General features: G+C 39.9%; 3 protein-coding genes across 4 annotated transcripts; 2 read left to right on the forward strand and 1 right to left on the reverse strand.

Moving 5' to 3' along the window:
* Window positions 1-254: 254 nt before the first annotated feature.
* On the forward strand, window positions 255-6,886 carry LOC311500890 (follistatin-related protein 1-like; the record flags this gene model as incomplete). Its single annotated transcript, XM_084562519.1, has 10 exons — window positions 255-329; window positions 4,019-4,108; window positions 4,419-4,548; window positions 4,633-4,662; window positions 4,762-4,892; window positions 5,568-5,686; window positions 6,010-6,122; window positions 6,266-6,376; window positions 6,454-6,554; window positions 6,863-6,886. 10 exons carry the CDS (start codon window positions 255-257, stop codon window positions 6,884-6,886), a joined length of 924 nt encoding a protein of 307 aa, XP_084418645.1.
* A 724-nt stretch (window positions 6,887-7,610) lies between these two features.
* runx2a (RUNX family transcription factor 2a) lies at window positions 7,611-9,474 on the reverse strand (the record flags this gene model as incomplete). The annotated part of the gene is made up of 6 exons (XM_084562520.1): window positions 7,611-8,057; window positions 8,170-8,238; window positions 8,324-8,428; window positions 8,650-8,809; window positions 9,193-9,380; window positions 9,471-9,474. 6 exons carry the CDS (start codon window positions 9,472-9,474, stop codon window positions 7,714-7,716), a joined length of 870 nt encoding a protein of 289 aa, XP_084418646.1. The 3' UTR covers window positions 7,611-7,713.
* Window positions 9,475-9,966: 492 nt separating this feature from the next.
* Window positions 9,967-21,227, forward strand: supt3h (SPT3 homolog, SAGA and STAGA complex component). 2 transcript variants are annotated; one of them, XM_084562415.1, is made up of 13 exons: window positions 9,981-10,022; window positions 10,137-10,224; window positions 11,924-12,027; window positions 16,439-16,523; window positions 17,290-17,376; window positions 17,477-17,570; window positions 17,703-17,845; window positions 17,956-18,031; window positions 19,013-19,125; window positions 19,223-19,327; window positions 19,412-19,540; window positions 20,095-20,184; window positions 21,069-21,227. In XM_084562415.1, the coding sequence occupies exons 3-13, from the start codon at window positions 11,936-11,938 to the stop codon at window positions 21,108-21,110; spliced, it is 1,056 nt and encodes a 351-aa protein (XP_084418541.1). In that variant the 5' UTR covers window positions 9,981-10,022; window positions 10,137-10,224; window positions 11,924-11,935; the 3' UTR covers window positions 21,111-21,227. The 2 variants fall into 2 exon arrangements, with proteins under 2 accessions (XP_084418540.1, XP_084418541.1); XM_084562414.1 differs by lacking the exon at window positions 10,137-10,224 and having other exon boundaries at window positions 9,967-10,022.
* The last annotated feature ends 38 nt before the right edge of the window (window positions 21,228-21,265 follow it).

Here is a 21,265-nt window from a genome sequence, read left to right on the forward strand (position 1 = left end):
CTGCTCTGATGCATGCTGACAGACTGGGTGTTCAAAGATAAATTCATCTTCTCGCTGAATGCAATGTGACTGAATCTTTGGATACGGAACGATTGGTTTTAATGCAGAGTGTTTAACTGGAGCAACAGCTTCGGGACGAACTGTGTTTAGACTTTAAGGCTGGTTAATTTAATTTTTTTTCTTCATAGTAACGGAAGTAGTTATAGTTGCAATAGCGTCAGGTAACTATAAACAAATATTCCTCTCCTCTCCAGATGTCAACCGTCTCTGTGCTCCTGCTGCCGTTGCTCCTCTACTCTCTTCCAGCATCCTCATCTCCTCTTGCCAAGGTAAATTCAGAGTTTTAATAAGCTTTTAAACCCTGTCCACACTCCCCCTTTAACTCTAAATGTGTGAAACCGACGAGTGACGATGAGAACACTGATGACGAAGCTGCTGATCATGCTGCTAGTTGTTTGTTTTGGTCAACTGCTGTCCTTTTCCAAGGTCGGGACTCATGCTCAGCTTAAAAACAAGTACATGATGCCTTTATTATAACGGTCACTGCAATGTGTTTGCATGGGTTCTTCCTTAAACCCTGAAGAGCTGCAAAGGTTGAAGGTTCTGAGCACCAAGCATGAAAACAGGCGAATTTGTGCTGGTTTCAACTTGAATGGAAACAAACAAGGAATTTGGAAAACAGCCAGAAGGGTCTCAAAGTTCAGGGGCTGGAAGGTGAACCGATGACTTCAGGGTTCGGAAAACATTTCAAGCGCTGACATCTTTCATTTTCTTTTCATTCTCTTCATGCTGTTGAAATGTCCCGTCTTCCAAAGGCAGATGTCTACCTGTGATTGCAGGAATATGGATGATCCCCTGGAGTGTGCGTGTGCTGAGGTTAAAGGGACAACATGATTTAGGAAGGTGTCGGCATGTGGAGGTGAAGTGTGAAATGTGCTCCCCTCTGAAAGTGGCCAGTTTGTTTGGAAATGTTTTTGAAGGAGTGTAGAAACCGAACACACACACAGAATGAACACGTCTGAAGGCGTTTGTGTAATTAGGGCTGTCAGCGGTTTATCTCCAATCTCCGCCCTCCAACTCTAATTCTAGTTAAAACCTTAGCCTGTATAGGTTAATACACATTCGTTTCGTTACTTTTGAGTGAAATATGCAAATGTTGTTGCATTAGTATTTTTACCATAAACTAAACAATAAAAAAACTACAAAGATAGAAATGCAATCTGTGAAAACTTTAACGATGAACTTACTTCATGATTTTTACTGTATGAAAAGAAATATTTGTGCAAATCATGCTGTTTAACCTAATTGCACAAAATTCATCAAACTACGTCTTATACAAAATAAAAAATAAAAAAGGAAATAAAGTGGGTATAGGAAAAAAATGAAAACTCAAGTAAATATATAATAATAATAACTTTTCATACAGAGAAAATCTGAAATCTATATGGAAAAAATTAAGGCAAAAGCAAGGTCATGTGTTGGATTTAAAAGATTAATTTTCCCCTTTCAGAAAACCTGCAGAAAGGAGAGGGAAGTGTTGAAGAAGAAAATATTAAGGCTGAATGGTTGAGGAAAAGATGGGTGAATGAGAGTGAAGTAGGAAAAGAGAATCGGAGACAAAGACAGAGACTGAGGAGGGGGTAAAAAAATATATGATCAAGGAGGACAAATTGTTTTACAGCCACAAACAGGGTCAGACACGAACTGGTAATTACACCGCTGCCGTGTTTGTGTACACGTGTGTGTGTATAGCTGCAGTCAGCTGGCTGCTAACAGCAGGTTTGTGGTGCAGCAGATGTCAGCTGGAGAGCCGCGGGCGACAGATGCATCTATTGTGTGGAACAATTTGAGTTTCATGAGAGTGGAAGAGGCTCTGAAAAAGTGACACACTTTTGGAAAGTGACGACATTTCATTCAAACCTCCTTTTCTTCAAAGGATTGTTTGAAGATTGCAGTTAGAAACTGTTTAGGCTAATGTTAAAGTCGGGGGTGATGCTTGTGGTTATCATCATGTTATTGAGAGCCCTGATGACTAAAGCAGTGTTTTGGCTTTTCTGTCCTGTAAGTACAGAGGAATGTGAGGAGTGGAAACCTATTTATTATAAGTCGTTTCTAATCTTCACTGTGTTGAAGTGTGTGTGTTTTATTGTTTCCTGTGCGTGTTCAAGATGCAAGATTCAAGAGGTTTATTGTCATGTGCACAAAAAACAGCAGTTAACACCATACCATGAAATTATTACTTTGCAAGTCTCCCTTACTAACAGCCATACATTTTAGAAAAAAATAATATGAAACCAAAAAGAACAAAAACTATAAAAACAGTGTGCAGGAGAAATGCGTAAATGAAAAGATTAAAATCTGAGTTCTGGAAAGTTCTGTGCCTTATGCTACAGATACAGTCAGTGGGAGTGATGAGGAAGTGAGGCAGCGTTGTACGAACTGTTCGTGAGTCTGATGAGTTTTGTGGTTCATCCTCTGCAGGTGAATTATATGCCACGTTGTCATTCTTTAATGTGGTTGTAATTGTTAATTTTATCATGAATGTGAGTTAAATGGCAAAAAACAATGGCAAAAAACAAGGTTATAATGTGAAGAGACCTTGCGTTAACATCTGTGCTAGGCAATCCGATCTCAAGTGGCTGGCTTGTCTCCTCATGTGTCCCCATGCAGCCAGCTCTTTGGATCTGATCTCAGTTTTGCGCCCTGTATGCAAATAATCCCCGACATCATTTGTAGAGCAGTAGAATATTGTAACATCTGCTTTCTCCAATAGATCTTTGCCTACCGCTGTTTCAGGATCAGGTAGTGATACACCTGCTTTATGGAGCTAGAGTTACTGATTAAAGCTGATTTGTTCCTTTTCACAGCTCTCATATCATCAATTTTTTTTTTTTTTTAATTGCTCTATATATCCTGTACACAACGTGCTCAGCACCAAACAGCAGCTAGTCAGTTGTGTTCAGTCTATCTGTGTAATCTAATAATTGCAACTGGAACTAAGCAGCTAAATAAATACTGAACAACAGCTAGTCTTACTGAAATCACTGCAACAGAAAAGAGATAAGACGTCTGAGTAGATGACATGTAGGAGGCAGAGGGAGGGAGAATCGTCTGTGCTTGTCCGGGGGTTGAGAGACGCGTATGAGGGAATGCATTTCGGATCAGTCACAGCTGTTGTTGTCCATGGGGCTGCAACGTGTAGCTACATCTCTGGGGAGATGCACGTCAAACAAGTCCCTCAGAAGTTGGTAGAGACCAAACACAGAGCTAAAAGAAAGTGAATATCTGACTTCTATTCATCAGGTGGACACAAATGAATCATAATTCTGCTCCAGAATGAGTGGATGTGTAAACCCACAAACTGTTTGGCAACTAGGTCACCATATCAACTTAAATGTTGCTTTGTCTACTTTGTCACGGTTGCTTATAATGTTCTGTTATCTCTCAAATGCCAGTTGCCAAAAAAAAAGCTTCAAAACTGCAAAAACAATCTTTATAAAATTAAGAAGTTACAATTAAAAAACTGCCCTTTATATATTTTTCTTGCCAGTGTTGATATTGGTTGATAAATGTGCGAGATCTGTTCTAACTTTTATCTTCTTACTTCTTATTATAACTGATAATAGACACTGATTGTAGACATATTTTTTTTACATTTTCTAATTTAATTTCTTTCTTCCTACATTTAAATCTTCTTTCTAAGGCCGGGTTTAAATGGAGATCTGTTATAATATGTCATTATTATAACTTGAAGTGATGAAAAAAGCCTGAATAAGACCGAATATAAAATGAGCTGTAACGCTGTGCAGCTGCTTCAGTGATTAGTTTGTGTGTGTGTGTGTTTGAGTCATTGTCATTCAAAGCAGCATGAGCCTCGGTGGGAGGTTAAAGGTCACCATCTGGAGTGTGCAGCGCACCCACACACATACTCATGCACACTTCCCATTTATTTGCTCTGCAATACAAATGTGATGCAGCTCTCTATCCCCCTGTGTGTGTCTGTGTGTGTGTGTGTTAGGATCAGTCAGTGTGTGCCAGGACCTTCTGCGGTGCAGGTAGAGAGTGTGTATCCACCGACAGAGGAGAACCGGTCTGTCGCTGTTTGCAGGTAAAGTTACTGTACATCTTTTATTTTTAGCTGTTTTCTGTTGTTCAACAATTTCAGCATTTAGATTTCATTTTATGAACATATGTACAGCAGTCAGCCAAAACATTATGACGACTTGTAGAGGAAGTGACTAATTACCTGGTTATCATGGCACCTGATACACTAGGCAGCAAGTGAACATTGTTTCCTAAAGTTGTTGTTTGAAGCAGGAAAAAATGGGCAAGTAGAAGAGTTTTAGCAGCTTCAACAAAATCTACACTGTTATGGCTAGACAGCTGGGTTTCAAAGTTTTCCTGCTCTTTCTTTGCAGCAGTGTGACGCCTCAGAGCACTGGGTGTGTGGCAGCAACAGCAAATCCTACAGGAATCACTGCGAGCTGCACAGAGAAGCCTGCATCACCCAGACCAAGATACATGTGGAGCACAGTGGACACTGTCTGGGTCAGTACACTCACACACCTGCACTGTGTGCACGTTGTGTGTACAAGTTGTGACGGATGCCTGTGTGTGTTTCTTTTTTTGCAGAGAAACCAGCAAAGACAGACGTAAGCCCCAGTAAGTCAGATTTACAGATTTACACCTAAATCAGCAAATTCATTTTTTGAGAACTTAAACTGCAGCCGTGTCGATGTTTTCTGTTTGTGGTGCTTGTAGTTGTGTGCTTCCTGTCGGATCGTGATTGGCTGAGAGAGAGGGTGATCCAGTGGATTCAGAGAGAGGTGGAATCAGAGCATGTGGCCTCAAATGCATCGTCAGCCGGCGTCCTTCTGCAAACCTATTTTAAGGTCGAACCTTGATGGCAATACTCTAAAGCTCTTAAAACTACTGTGTAGTCAGTTGCTTAATGCTTAAGCAGTTCTAAAGATTTATTATAATGATTAGGATTAATATTTGATGATTATTAAATTATGCCTCACAGTTAAAATTTCCGCCTTTAATTATCACAGCTTTTTGGTGTTTAATTCATTAATGAGACCACTTCAATGTCCTGTCTGGCCTCGACTTCTGCTTACTAACATTTACAAGTGAACTAATGAATAAACATTTATTAAATTACACAGAGTATCCTACTAGGTGCTCATATGTGTTCAAAATGAAAAACTGTAGAGAGAATAAGGTAGTAAATGTGGCAGTAAGAGCTGCTTTTACTACATTTTTAAATCCAGTAGGTAGCAAAAACTGGAATTCTAATGTAGCTCTAAATGTAGGTAAATCACAAGTACCAACAAGTCATAAGGTTTGCACTTTCAAATGTTAGTAGGCATTCATAAAGTAGATTTAACTGCTAATAAGCCATTAGCAAAAGTTAGTTACCAGGATTTTTTATTGTCTTATAATGATCTATAACTGATCCAAAAAGTATGTGCGTTAAGTATTAATAAATCCATTAATTAAAGCTTTATACATTGTGTTTAATCTGATTAACTACATAGCATATTATGGATTTCTGTGTGTTACAGACGTATGATGACGGGGATTCACAGCTCGATTCCAAAGAGTTCCTCTACTTCCTGAAACATAATGAGACGGCCCTCAACATCACGTACTCTAATACTCTGGAGACTAACCTGCTACTCAGGTACGAAATCAGCTGCGGAATTGATTGATTTTAAATGCTGCGTTTTGCTTTTCTACTATTCAGCTCCTCAAACTGAGATGTGCAAAATCTCAAAGCTTGTTGCACTAGTTGCATAAACAAACAGATTACTCCCTTTGGATTTTTTTTGTGACATGGCTGTTTAACACTTGCGTTTAAACCATACACTGCAGTCAATGGTTTAAACAATAACCATTTACCAACAGCCACAAGCAACTGTGGATTTCAAATCTGATTTTAGAAATAAAAAATGTCAGTTTGCTGGTTAATAATAAACATTTCCTGTATCTCTCTTCATCTCTCAGGTCTCTGTGCGTCGATGCTTTGATAGAGCTGTCAGATGAAAATGCCGACTGGAAGCTGAGTTTAACTGAGTTCATCAACTGTCTGTCTCCCACCTACCACCCACCAGAGAGAAGTAACGACACATGCACTCAAATATTCCTTGTGATGAAGAAGTCACATTTTAACCAATTCTGATATTTTTTTTGTTGTTGTTTCCTTCTGTGACTTAATTGAAGGAAGTCAATCATTATAATTTGTGCGTGTGTCTTTTCATAGAGTGTGCTCTGGAGGATGAAGTCTTTGAGGACGGAGCTGAAACTCAGATGGAGTGCAACAAGTGCGTGTGTGCCTGTGGAAACTGGGTCTGCACTGCTTTGACCTGCAATGGTGAGAGTCCACGAAGACGCTTTAGATTATTGTAGTTTATCGTGTGTATCTTTGCAACACAGTCATCTGTATTTCAGGAGAGCATCACATAGAGGAGGACATTCAAGAGGGAGGAGAGGAAGAAGAAATGACAGAGGAGGAGTGGAGCAGGAGAGTGGCTGAACTCAACGCCTTACAGGTGAAACTAATAATATTGTCATTTAATAAGGTGACTTTAATTAGTAATCAAAGATCGCACTGCTTTACTGAAAAGTTGCTTTGAAAAATGTAGACCAGAGTAACACAATAAGCGTCATCATTTTATTTTTCTGAAGTAGAATGCAACATAATTTAACAAATGCAATAAATTTTAGTGATCTGAAGCCTCTGCATGTTCATTTTAAATATAAAACTAATTCTGCCTGGAGGCAATCCTTCCTGCTTTTTTAAGTGAATAGGATACTGTAAAGGTGAGGTCAGTGAATGCATCTTTACCTGTTCTTCCAGGAGACCTTCAACAAGGAAACCTGAGGCCACGCCCACTTCACCTACACCAATTAGCAGCTGAGTTGAATTTTTATATAAGGGGGATTTCTCACAACTTTAGTTTTATATTATCAGCAGCTGTTATTACCATCAGGCTGGCAGAGTTTAACCACATCATATTTTATTGAACTGCTATGTATGAACCAACATTTCTCTACTCCGTATTGTGCTTTTTTGTATTTCACGTATGCGTTTTATTTTATTTTATAGTTTTCATTTCCTTTTACGCGGGTGCAGAACATACAGCATACATCCCAGTTGGCCATTTGCTTTAGTTTTTGCAGTGTGGTCAAGAGCAACTTTTAGTCCAGACACAGATGATAGCCTTCACAACCTGCCTTCGTTGTCAGTAATTCTTTAGTGTCCATTTGCTGTGTTCGTACCTCGATTCGAATTTTCCAAGTCACCTGCAAGTCGAATCAAATGTCAATAGTCTTAGTTGATTTTATTAATTAAAATTGTCTTTGAAGCCTTGTCAGATTAAATCATAGTTTTCTCATGAGTGAGATACTGTTGCTGAAGTGTTTGTGAAGTTGGTGTGGATTTCTTTTGTTATACTGCTACAGAAACATTACTGTGTAATAAAACCCAAAAAATACCAAATGAAAACTTAGCCATGAATTTTCTGAATGTATTTATTAACACACAGTTTATATGAAGAATCTTTAAGGGATTTTCAGAGTAACACAACAAATAAAAACATGTTAAATGGAGACCTTACAGAGGGTGAAAAAACAAAGTCAAAATTCACAAAACTGGTGAAATGCTGAAATTATTTCAAGAGAGTATATCTAAATATTTTCAATTATTCATCAATAAGGTCTCCAGACAGGCTCCTCCCCTCTCAGGGAAAGACACGCCCCTTCTAGATAGTTGGTCTGTGTTTGCGTGACAACATTGCGATCCTCCCCTGCAGTTTGGAGCGGTTGGTTCGGCCCATAGTAAAAGCTGCTGCCCGGCTGGAACGGACCATTGTGAGTCAATGGAGGGGGAGGAGAAGACAGGTAGGAGCTGTATGCAGGAGGCTGGGAGGAGTAAGGCAGGGCAGGTAAGTGATGCATTCTGGGAGTTGGAGCGAAGGAGGAGGTCAGGGAGGTCACCTGGCTCAGAAACGACGGCTCGTTGGTCCACAGAGAGGAGGAGAAAGATCGGCAATCTGAAGAGAGACGTCAGAGCTTATATCATACCTTTTAATTACTTCTCATGGTCTTCCTCAGCAAATATGCAAATTAAGTTGTACAGTTTAAAAAACATCCCTCCACTCATACCTGACGAGGTGGTGGTGTTGCTGCTGGAAGGCCTGAACAGTCCTGGCTTCACCTCCTTCTGTCTCTGCCCTGAAAGAAAAAGAACATGAAATAAATGTCAGCTGTGATAATCCCAAATCAAACCACCACATATTTCGCCCAGGTGTCTACTGACGTCTCGGCAGCCGTGGTCCGTCCACAGTAATCTTGATGGCTCTGTGCAGGGTGGCGATCTGAGGCGGCGAGGTCAGCACGTTTATTGACAGGGTGAAACTCTTCCCTGAAGGAGAGAAATAACACATTTTTCATGGCCTCTGCATTAATACAATCACATTTTTCATATTCATGTTCAACACTTGATGGTTTTATACTGAGAGTAAATGACAAGATAAGGATTCCAGCCTCTAACTCTAACCTTATTAAAATCATATTGTAGGAATAAGCCTCTGTTACATGATGGTATTTATGCAAATAAATTCTATTAAAAGTATGTCGGTCTACCTCTGCCGCTGCGTCCTATGAATCGCAGGTCGTTGAAGTGGGCGTAACCTTGCTTCATGGTTGCTGTGGCGTTGCGTAGCTCGGCGCTGCTGTTGTCGTCATTGCCAGCCATCACTGTCACAACCACTCCGTCCGGCACGTCATTGTCCAAGGCAACCACCTGGACGATAGAGGAATAATAAGACAGATCCTGATCAGGTCAAGGTGTCTTTTTTTGTCTCCCTTGGGAGAAGTTTGTCTTGGGGGTTGGGAGCTTGAATCTGAGAAAGTGGAAACAAGCCTGGAAGACTAAACCTTGAAATTCAATTCAATTCAATTCAATTTTATTTAATAGCATCAGTAACAATACATATTGTCTCAAGACGCTTCACAAAATCTGATATGCAGCCTGGCCTGAAACCCCCAAAGCAAGCTTGAAGGCGACAGTGGCATGGAAAAACTCCCTTTTAACAGGAAGAAGAAGAGGGAGGAGAACAGAATGACTTCTGACATTGAATGGAAAATACAGTTGAAAAAAGATACATGGATAGATTGATTACTCACGGTAAAGGCTCTCGGCAGGGTCTTGTTACACCTCCAGTGCTGCGGCAGGCTGCTGCAGAGGAAGTTTGGACTGTCAGTCTGTATCAGACCTTTGGCCGGCGCTGCACTGCGCTGGTGGATGGACCTCACCTCCTGGTCATGCAGTTGATGGTTGCTGGACGATGGTGTTGGTCGACTCTTAACAGGATCTGGACGACAGAGAGACAGAAATATTTTTATCCTTTGTCTTCTTTTTTGCCTTTTCCTCTGAAATGCCCAACTGAAAACTGCTATAATACCCATATCAGTATTTAGACAAATCTAATAGAGGTGTGATGAAACTATGTCACAAGATCATGTCTTAGTAACTGTAAAACTATTTCAAATGTCTGAAACACTTTCTACTATTTTATGTAACAAAACTCCAAATTTAAGTCTGAAGCGATGATGTCAACTGGTGTATATTAAATTTATAGTCAATTCATATCAAACTATATCAGACTAGCAATAATCTTGTTAATTTAAACAAATTACATTTAATTGTAACAATTGTTTATCTTCTTTGGCTCTAATTATTAGCTACTAAACTCAATGAATAAATCTACTAAGTCGTTTTTGTTTGCTGTCAAGTGTGTTATCACTTCCTCTTAATATTTTCTCAAAATATAAACGTTTTTATATTTCAACAACTCTCTTTAAAGGGGGCGTCTTTTACCTGGAAGTGTTACAAACTACATCTACCAGAACGACACACTTCCGGGGTCTCGTACGTCATCAAATCGCGACGAAAACAGAACATAACAAAAAATACAACACTCGTAGCCGGAGTGGCGTGCACCTGAGAGACTTTGGTGAGAGTTTTGACTTGTTTTTAGCTTTTTCTCCGCGTCTTCGGTTCTCCTCTCCCCTCCTCCTGCGCGTCTGTCGCCATTTTAGTTTTCTGTATTGTGTTTTATTCACCGCAGTGTTTGAATAGGAGGGAACTGCGCTGTATTGTCTCTCAGATTTGACTGCCGGAGGGGAAGTTACTGCGGTCAAACCACCTGTTCAACTGTGAGTGTATGGTTGTGTTGCCAGGTTTGTGTGTGTGTGTATGTGTGTGTGTGTGTGTCGACGGTGTGTTTTTTCGCCTCATATATATTCTGCTATCTTGTTAGTTTAAGCTCTTTGATATGCTTCTGTGCTGCTCAGTCACGTAGTTTTGTTCAGGATGAAATAACCCCATAAATACGTTGTATACTATAATATACTTTGTATACTATAACCTGTAACCACTAGAGCAAAGAAAGCTCATGTTTATTGTTTCCTCTGCTACGCCAGCAGTTAGACAATTATATATATGTACTGTGTATGTGAGAGATGTAGCACACCAGGGCCACTACAAACTGTAGTCTAATGGGAGCTGATGTAATGTCAAATTTAATAAACGCCACTTTTCATACTTTCGTACAACCTTAAATGATATGAAAACCCAAATGTTTTCACTGAAAAGCAGCCAATTTTGTGCCCGTTGAACAACCGAATAATTGTAGTTGTTAATCGTTTTGCCTTTCTGTTCTCGGACCTTGAAATAAAATGTTTTGGTTTTTTTTCCATGTGCAGCATCCTTACTGTGATATAATATTTTGCAGTTACATATCTTACTGTCCAAAGCAAGTGCATTATGTCCACTACTTTTCTAGTGCAACCCAACGTTGAGTATTTCTTTTTACCATCTGCTTCATATAATTCCCTCTGCTGTGTAATGCTGTGCATTCCCCTCCCTCTGGGATCAATAAAAGACTGTCTGATCTTAGTTTGGCACCACTGTCTTCAGCTATTGTGACTAAAATCTTAACACTTAAAATCAAGAAAAACAAACTGTAAAGTTTTAGTCATATCAAAATAATTAAACAAATAATAAGAATAGTCAATCAGTTTAGTCCGTCACTGTGTTCACCTCCGATTTAGTGCTGAATTAGTTTTGACTAGTTAAGCTTTACTTTATTTATAACGCACTTTTGAAACAACAAGCTACAAAGTTCATGTAAAAGGCTCAGAAAACTAACTTTTGTTAATCTTTTTACCACCATCCTTTATTGCATAAAATGCAGTAAAGGATGGTGGTAAAAAAGAATGATGTAAGGAAATGTATCATAAATCCACAACTCAAGCACACCTATTAGCAGGCCACCATAATGAAACAATATGAGCATGTTAAGCTAAGAAAAGGCTTGCCTGTATGAACGAGTTTTGAAAAGCCGCTTAAAACAGTCCAGGGAGTCGACAGTCCTAATATTATTAGGAAGTTGATTCCACTGGGTCGGGCCCAGCAAAGCAAAAGCATGATAACCTTTAGTTTTAAAAGTAGAACTTTAAAGTTTGTACCTGAGATCAAATTCTTTTTATAAAAGATTTTTACCTTATTTCATATGCTGATAGATCCGATTGCATGTAGGTGTGTGACAACTACAAAAATGAATTCTTCTTCTCCTAGTTTAATGCAGACACACACGACCAGTGTCTATGCGTTACATGAACTTTTCCTGGTTTATTAACTAATTAATACTCAGTGCTGTGCACATATGTCCACTACCTGTCTCTTTTTGGATATCATGTCCAATCTGTACAGTTCCTTTGCCCTTTAAAACCCAACTTTTTATATATTATTTGTATTTTATTTCTTACTGTGTTTATCACACCAAGACAAATTCATTGTATGCCTCAATATATGCTTATATGTGGCAATAAATCTGACTCTGTCCGTCTTTAGGTGTGTGTGGTTATGAGCAGTCCCATGGCTGGCTCCACCGCCTCTAGTTCTAAAGACCGTCCCGCTTCCAGGACCAGCTTCATCCCAGAGCTACAGAGCATGATGTAAGACACTCACACACACATAAACACACATATACACCGACACACACATACAGAGAAGGAGTCTCACCCCAGTACAGCATTGGGCTGGTGCCGCTGAACAGGCTGTTTGAAGCCATTGAAACCTGTTTAACAAATGACAGAGCCACAAGTATTTTGTTTAATCACACTTTGCAAATCCAAACACAGATGTCTTAAAACCATGCAAAGCCTTGACTTTCTCCGGTTAGGTAATGCACACATTCCAAATCATATTAATCACCTGTCAAATTACCAGAGTATAACCTTAAGAGAGATTCGGTGTGATATAAAACAAACAATTAGACCTGATCAAATGGAAACGTTGCACAATGAAAATAAGTCGCATTGAGAGTGTTGTTTAAATATAATGTCTCAGCACTGGACTTGCAGTTCACTCATCATTACAGTGACATGTCAAGTCTACATAAAATGAGCGCTAATAGAAAAAAAAATCCTCCTAACATTGTCACAATCAGCAGTCTGCACTAAAAGACAAGTTTGACTGTCTTTGCAGCAGACTTGAAATCAATAATTTGTCAATGAGAAGATCAACAGAACATTAATCAGCAACTTTTTTGACAGACAAATATCAGTTTTAGGCTACAATGAGCTAATATGACATCATTCCAGCTTCTTAATTATAAGCCTTTTGCTGTTTTTCTTTGCCTTAAAGATAGTAAATTGAATATCTTCTGGTTTTAGACTGTTAGTCACACCAAACAAACAATGAGAAGAACATGTGACCTGGATTGTTCTCTGATATTAAGTAGCCCAGCAAAGACTGGCAGTTCATTATTAAATATTGGCAGATGTTCAAAAATAATCACAAGAAAAAATAGTCACTGAAACATGACATCAGACTGTATATCCACTACATGTATAGTCTGATTTGACTATAGATTTATTTATCTGGTCAAAAAAAACAAAATTCTTTTCTTCTAAAGAAGCCACATGCGTGCTGTGGGTTTCATGAATGTGTGTTCTGAGGTACTCACCTTGTGTGGGCTGCAGAGAGATGTGTTGTCGGTGGTCAGAGAAGCCGAAACCCAGCTAAACCCCAAAACCTAAAACCAGAGCTCAGACTGGAGCAAACCTCCGAACCTGAGGATCACCCGCCCACAACACCAGACCAAAGCCAGTGTTACCTGTGTGACTGATGGCTGCAGACAGCCAATCAAAGGAGGGCGGGGTGGGGGGCTGGTGGGGGGAGGGGGGATGACTGTCAGTTGTATGAGAGAAGAAATGAGAGAAGGAACGAGCTTCAGGATGTGGGTTTAGGTTAGTCTGCCATCGTGGAAGTGGCTGGATGCAAATTGAGGTTTGACCAAATTGTGGTTAAGTGTATGTGTGGCCTTTTGACCTCAGTGTGTGTATATGTATTAGAGACACACTTATACACACATACCTTCAAAAGCTCTGTTGATTGGGACAGTGATGCTGAGCATTAGAGTTACTCAAATTTAGGTTTTGAATGTTTTTAGAACTAATTACTGACTAAGATTATTCCACTAATGTCATTTGTCTAAACTAGACCTGGACTTATAAAGTTGATTGTCCGATTCAAATCATTTGAAAGATCCGTTGACTTGCATCACTGTGTAGATGTACAGTCCCTGACAAAAGTCTTGTCACTTATCCATTTTGTAGAAACAACAGTTTATAACCTGACTTTTAATTAATCCATTGGTTTTAGAAATGGCTCATATGAAAGCTAAAACCCTCCCAAATTATGTTTGATATACTAAAATAAATTTGCTTCACTGAAGAAAGATTGATCATTTAATGAACACAGAAAGGTCAGATTTTGGCAAGACAAAAGTCTTGTCGCTTGGGTACAAGTTGACCCTAAGTGCCCCTCAAATATATGTATTATCAATTTGTTTTACAAGCAATGGCTAATTACAATCCCAACAGCTTTTGAAATAATGTTTTGGTGCCAAACAAAACTGCTGAAAAGCATTCTAACGTTCACAGCTTGGTAAAGCCCACTGAGTCAGTTTTTGCAAAGACAAAAGTCTTGTCGATTGTCATATGATGCACCCAATCCTAGATTACAGCCTCAAAGAATAAGAAAAAGATTTGAAGAGACTGGAGATGTTTTTGACAAGCCCAGGTCCGGCAGACCCCGCAAGACAACTGCTCGGGAGGACCGTTTGTTGGCTCGAAAATCCAAGGCCAGCCCCTTTTCCACTGCAGCAGAGCTCCACCAGGCCTTGTCACCTCAAGTCCCCGTGTCAACCAGAACAGTTTGTAGAATTCTGTCTCGAAATGGCCCAGAAACCAGCACTAAACAAAAGGCAATTAACAAAACGTGTGGCATTTGCCAAGGCCCACAGCCTGCTAAAAGGATGGACGCTGGAAAAGTGGCAGAAGGTGGATTTCTCAGATGAATCTTCGGTTGAATTACATCACAGCCGCCGCAAATATTGCAGGAGACCTACTGGAGCTCGCATGGATCCGAGATTCACCCAGAAAACAGTTAAATTTGGTGGCGGAAAAATCATGGTCTGGGGTTACATCCAGTATGGGGGTGTGCGAGAGATTTGCAGGGTGGAAGGCAATATCAATAGCGTAAAATATCAAGAAGTATTAGCTACCTCTTACATTCCCAACCATAAAAGGGGTCAAATTTTGCAGCAGGATGGTGTTCCATCGCATACTTCCATCTCTACATCAAAGTTCCTCAAGGCGAAGAAGATCAAGGTGCTCCAGGACTGGCCAGCCCAGTCACCAGACATGAACATCATTGAGCATGTCTGGGGAAGAATGAAAGAGGAAGCATGGAAGACGAAACCGAAGCATCTTGATGAACTCTGGGAGGCATGTAAGACTGCTTTCTTTGCTATTCCTGATGACTTCATCAATAAATTGTATGAATCATTGTCGAACCGCATGGATGCAGTCCTTCAAGCTCATGGAAGTCATACAAGATATTAAATATGGATCTCACAGCACCAGTACTTCATTCACTGATGTTATGCATCATATTTTTGTATTTGAAGTAAATGATTTGTTCAATTTTCACATTACTTTCTGTAGGCGACAAAACTTTTGTCTTGCCAAAATCTGACCTTTCTGTGTTCATTAAATGATCAATCTTTCTTCAGTGAAGCAAATTTATTTTAGTATATCAAACATAATTTGGGAGGGTTTTAGCTTTCATATGAGCCATTTCTAAAACCAATGGATTAATTAAAAGTCAGGTTATAAACTGTTGTTTCTACAAAATGGATAAGTGACAAGACTTTTGTCAGGGACTGTAGATGTATACCATTTTTTTGCGTCATCATGACAAATCTCGCAAGAGTGAGATGAGATTAGTCCACATGTGAAGGACATCCAAAAGACGACAAAAGCTCTAAGAGCGCTGTCAGGCCTGGAAGCTGATGGCCGTCAGCATTTTGGATTTAGGAAGTATGATGAAGATCTACACAGGAAAGCATCAAAATTAGTTTCAAAACTGAAATATCTCTAAATGAATCAAATCCAATCGGGACCTTGTGAATTGGGATCGAATTCAGAAAATCAGTAGCAATACCCAGCCTTAGTCTAAAAACAAGCAGTCCTTCCTGAATAAAATCCAAGTCTACAATCACCAGAAACCATCTACACAAATCTGACGAAGCACATGGTATAACTTGCAGCACTTGGAGTTATGACATTATTTATTCTAGTCTCTTACGAAACGAGGTTTACCCATCCACTCATATTTACAATGTGATCTGAGAAAAGACTGTTTAAACCCAGTAGTTACATGGTTAAAGTTGATAGTATAAACCTTTTTCATGCCAGACATTTTGACTGTTAGATTAGGAAAGAAAGATTACAGATGAAACAAGGAAACATATATTCCGGTTAGATAAAGTAAAAGCCCCTTGGATGTTTTTCCCTTTTTTATAGATTTTAAAAATCAAATCATGGTCAGCATAATTTGTCTTTTTTGGACGGCTTGGGCAAAGATTTCTTTTCCAGTAAGAGTGACGTGAAGCACGCAGTGAAATTTACACAGACACTGAAGTGACAGATATAGGGATGAGGGATAGTCAAAGATGAAAGTTGACAGTTTTGGCTGCTTTTAAAACTTAGATTTAATAAGACTTTATATTTCAGCAGTGTCTGTTATTCAGCTGAAATAAAGAGAAGAAAATAATTGAGAAGGCAGAATAAGCTCCGATAGCAGAGTCAACAGCAACATGTGGTGCAGAATCATTACAGCAGAGAGCAGTTAGCACCACACCTGCTAATCTCTCAAGCACTCATTAAGAATACTTAATGAGCTTAGCCTTGTATGAATTAGCAGCTCATTAGTGCCTGCAGTTAAACAACATTCACAGTTTTAGAGGATTCACTCAGCGCTCTGCTTGACTCTAATTCATTCGTGTTTGAATTACAGGTTCGCTCTGGGAGACGCTCGCAGGCCTCTGCATGAGACAGCAGCTCTGGTGGAGGACATTGTACACACACAGCTGATTACTATGGTAACATAAACCCTCATAATGTTGAACTGGCAGTATAAACCTAGCCAGACTCAATTACTATCCCAATATGAGCCTGGTAACACTTTTATTATGGGGCGTATTTCAACTGAAACAGAGAAAAAAATACCTCTGCACACAATTGGACTGTCCTATAGCCAGTCAGAGCCATTTCATTGTAAACAAATTTAACTCCAGTTTGCAGAGATGACATACATGACTATGCCCAAACAATTTAATTGGTCTGACGGGTCTTTTCTGGAGCATAATCAGTTCTCAACGCAGAGACTCCAAACCAGCTTTCTGCCACAGAAACTTTGAGGGCAGGGAAGTTGGCCAGGCCTCCAGGCTAGTATAAACCTTGGACGACATGAAGAGTAAAGGCAACTAGACTTATTGGACTTGTCATAATGCCACGAACAATGGGACAGGCACATAGTGCGAGAGTATGAAAGGACATCAAGGACACTCATATATTGCTCTTCAATCTAAGATGTAGGCAACTAGGACCAACAAGTGCAGTTGAGTTAGCTTTGTTTTTGGACATACCATGACCTGGATGACTAAGAACATTCACATGCACTTTGCCAGATGTTCATGATGTTAGATCTGAATCTATAAATAAAATCTGAGTACACCATGTTGGGGGCTGTCATGAGACGTGTCTAATTAAGTCACAAGTGGCTCTAAACAAGTTGTGTTATTGTCTTATTTCTGAACCACAAGAAATCTGATTTAAACGCTGTGATTTGATTGGTTCATTTATCAGCTGCATCAAGCCTGCGAGGGGGCGTCTCTTCGTGGTTCCAGGGTCATTTCAGCTGAAGACATCTTGTTCCAAATGAGGAGAGACAAGGTACGCAAAACACTCACAAAATGCACAAGCTTTCTCTCAGTGATGTTGTTTGAATCCCATCACATTTGTTCTCTTCTCTCTTCCCCTGTCTCTTGACCAGAGGAAGGTGGCAAGATTATTAAAATACCTCCAGTTTCGAGATTATAAATCCAAAATACTCAAAACTCTAGAGGATGATGACACGCAGGAGCCAGGTAAACATGTTGAGAAGTTTTAATTAGAGAGAAAATGTAACTTTAAAATGTTGCGTCAACACATATTCAAGACGCAAATGTCAGAATAATATGAACTGAAACCACTGAGGTTTGGATTTGTCTTTAATTTAGAAAAAGGTGCTGCTGTTGCCGGTGGTAACCAGCGGAGGCAGCGATTGGCGCAGGACTTCCTGGTGTGGATGGATCAGACGGGTGAACTCCTGTCGTTAGCTGAGCGACAAGAAGTAGACCCGGTCAAACAGGAAAGGATGGAGGTCAGAGATTAATCATGAGATTAATGTTAAGACTGGCAGACATGCAGATGAGACTGTATTTAAATTTAGTGGCTGTTTGATGATTATTTCCTGCGTCTGTGCCTCTTCAGCGTTTAGAGCGTCAGACTCGGACGATGGACCAGGCTCAGTACTCTGAGTTCTGTGAGAGTCGACAGCTCAGCTTTGGTAAGATTATAAACTATTTACTCTCTCAGTCTGATCACCCTAATTTCAGGATGACATACACAGATCAACCATAACATTATGACCATTGGTAGATGAAATGAAAAACACTGATTATCTGGTCCTCTGGTATATCAGGCAGAAAGTGTACATTTTGTTGTTAAAGACAATGTGTCAGAAGCAGGAAAAATGGACAAGTGGAATGATTTGATCGTCTTTGACAGTGGGCCAGATTTTGATGGTTAGACTGCAGCTCTAGTGAAGTGTTCTTAGTCTGCAGTGTCTGCACCTGTCAAAAGAAGTGAACTTTGCTTTGTTGAGTTGCCTGTAAGCATTGTTGCAGACCCCTTTCTGCAGGATAACCACAAAACAAAACTGGTTTAGGAATAGTTTGAGGAATAAAACAACGAGTTCAAGGTGTTGACTTGGCCTCCAAATTCCCCGGATCTCAGTCCAATCCAGCATACGTGGGATGTGCTGGACGTAGAAGTCTGATCCATAGAGGCTCCAACCTGTAACTCGCAGGAAACAATCTGATGCTAACGTCTTATTACCAGATACCACAGCACACCTTCAGAGGTCTAGAGGTGTCCATGTCTTCATGGGTCAGGACTGTTTTGGCAGCAAAAGGTGGACCTACACAATATTGTCATAATGGTCATAATGTTATGGCTGATCAGTATAAACTGTTATTATTATTAAATTAGCATTTCAGTTGTCTGTAATTGACTCATTGTTTCAATGTAGATTGGGTGTTGGAGTGTTTTTTTTTTCACTTATCAGAATTGTAAGCAGATAATTGTTTGATCAGCTATTTTAGTTCTGTGGCCACTGGACTGATTTCAGGACCTGATGTTGGGAGCCTGTATGCTCGTTTAAGCACTGACTGCACGGAGCTCACTCTGATCTCTTTCCTTTGTGTTTCTTTTGTGTGTTTGTGCTACGTGCTGTTAACCTTCCTGTATTGTGTCAACGTTATCACAGCTAAGAAAGCGTCTAAGTTTCGGGACTGGCTGGACTGCAGCAGCCTGGAGCTGAAACCCAACAGCATCGCCATGGAGATCCTGTCGTACCTGGCCTATGAGACGGTTGCCCAGGTAACATGTTAAAGCGTGATGTTGCTTCCACGTGGGATTTTTATTTGTTTTATCTTGTTCTTATAAAAGTGTCTGTGCTGTTTCTTTCATTCTCCAGATCGTGGATTTGTCTCTGTTGGTAAAACAGGAAATGACAGCAAAGACTAATCCGATTAGTCACGTGATCTCCGCCAGCTACATCCACTACAACACACACACCGAGGTCATTTCCTCACATTTTCAATCACTAAATCCAGAGTACTGTTGTTATGGTTCCGCTAAAACACACCTCTCTTTTCTCCACCAGGTGAAGAAGGATCCAGACTCACCCGAGGCCACTCCTCCCTCCACTCCAGGGTCCTCACACTCGTCTAAGCCCCTCATGCAGGGTAACGGCAGTCTGGATGGCCGGGCGAGACAGAGGAAACGTAAAAAGGTGTGTGCACATCAGCTGCAGCTGCTCTTTTTGGTTGTTTTTCATTTCAGCTGATGCCACACGAAGCTTATTATGCATGACAGATGTTAATGGCAGCCTTCATTAAAACATAAATCACTGATTGTTGAAATGGGTCAGGAGGTTGGCCCGGAGGATCAACTTGACTAGCTGTCAAATATATAAAAAACAAACAAACTACACTTTATTTATTTATTCTCAACTTCTCACCAAATTTCAACACATTGAGCTACATTTAAAGTCCTAATGTGCAGTTACAGGATGTGAAATCCATCTCAGTATTTTGCAGAGACCAGACTGAAATATTGGAAAGCACTGGATGCTTGAATGGTATAATCATACTATGCCAACCTTGGTGATCTTTGACTTTTTGTTCAGCATTTGCCTGGTGTTTTATGACATTCTCGTCACCTTCAGTGCTACATTGTGACTTGTGTTTGAAAATTGAGCATGCTAACACCTTAAACTTTATCATTGTTGCCATAGACCCAGACAAACTGCTGTTGTGTGTATCAATAAAGTATTGTGTGTTTCAGAGCTGTCCGGCGACAGTGGAGCCTCCCAGCGGAGCCATCCAGCCCTGTCACATCAGAGAGGCTATTAGAAGATACAACTACAGACACACAGTATGTACATGCAGAGATGAAAAGACTTGTTTCTGCACACTGATCAATAAACTGTACTCAGTTTTTTTAAGGCTAGCTTTGCATAGTCTTATTTACTCATAGATTACTGATCGCTTTAATCAACCCTCCTCTTTGTGAAATCAGCCTCTATCTCTGCAAAAATGGCCCACAAATTAAAAAATTCAAATAACAAGCAGAACATATTTTATGTTTTATCTAACATTTGCCTAAAATGAGGACTGTGGAGAGTTATGAATGCTTCAAACTAATATCTCATCGAGTATAAGCTTGCAAAAAACATGGGGAAGCTGCTTCATGTTGCCCTTTTAAACAAAGATGTGGCAGTTAACGAGGATTTACATTTGCAAACAACCAGTCCTCATCCTGAAAGCCTTTTCTCTTTTTAAATAAAAAAACATTGTTTGAAAACTCTTCCACTGAAACATAAATGTCTGGGCATTCCTGCTCGTCACGCTCAAACAGAAGCCAATTATACGTGCGGTTAACTGCCCATCACAGGTGAATGGTGGCGCTCAGAAGCTTCTCCATGTTTTGTTTCCCCAAGCTTAGCCTCGACTCTCTTACAGTATGAAACGGTCACAAATGGGGCTTTGCCGCTTTCAAATGTGGTTGTTTTTACTGTTTTCAGAGAGAAATCCAGAGTTCACTAGTTCTGACATGTTTACAGACATGTTAGGATCAAGTTAATATATAAAGTGGAAGTTATATCATGCCTGAGGAAAATCATATTTAATCCGTAGACAACAGATGCCTAGCCCTAGCAGTAGAATTTACAGCTGATGTTATGCCAAGTTGTAACCACAAATTAAACTTGAGCTGGTGTGACTTGGTACTGAATTATGTCTGATCTGTGTTTTTGACAGAGTGCTTATTGGAAGAATGGGATGGCCTTCCTCGCCTGCTGAAGACGCACCAAATTATTCAGCGCATATTCTCGTGCGTACCTGTATATAAATATTTTTTGTTCTATTGTTGTAATAAAGAATTTAAAGTAAGCTAGTGGCTACAGATCTGAATTTGCTTTCTTATTATATATCAAAATGTCACACAAATACTGTGT

Source organism: Chelon labrosus (assembly GCF_963514085.1).
Source record: "Chelon labrosus genome assembly, chromosome: 15".
NCBI lineage: Eukaryota > Metazoa > Chordata > Actinopteri > Mugiliformes > Mugilidae > Chelon > Chelon labrosus.

Excerpts from the sequence above, each read along its gene's own strand:
- supt3h (XM_084562414.1), top strand. The coding sequence starts at position 11,936 with ATGAGCAGTCCCATGGCTGGCTCCACCGCCTCTAGTTCTAAAGACCGT. Across the intron at positions 17,377-17,476 it reads TCCAAATGAGGAGAGACAAG|AGGAAGGTGGCAAGATTATT; the intron begins GTACGCAAAACA and ends TCTCTTGACCAG. Across the intron at positions 19,541-20,094 it reads GACAGAGGAAACGTAAAAAG|AGCTGTCCGGCGACAGTGGA; the intron begins GTGTGTGCACAT and ends TGTGTGTTTCAG.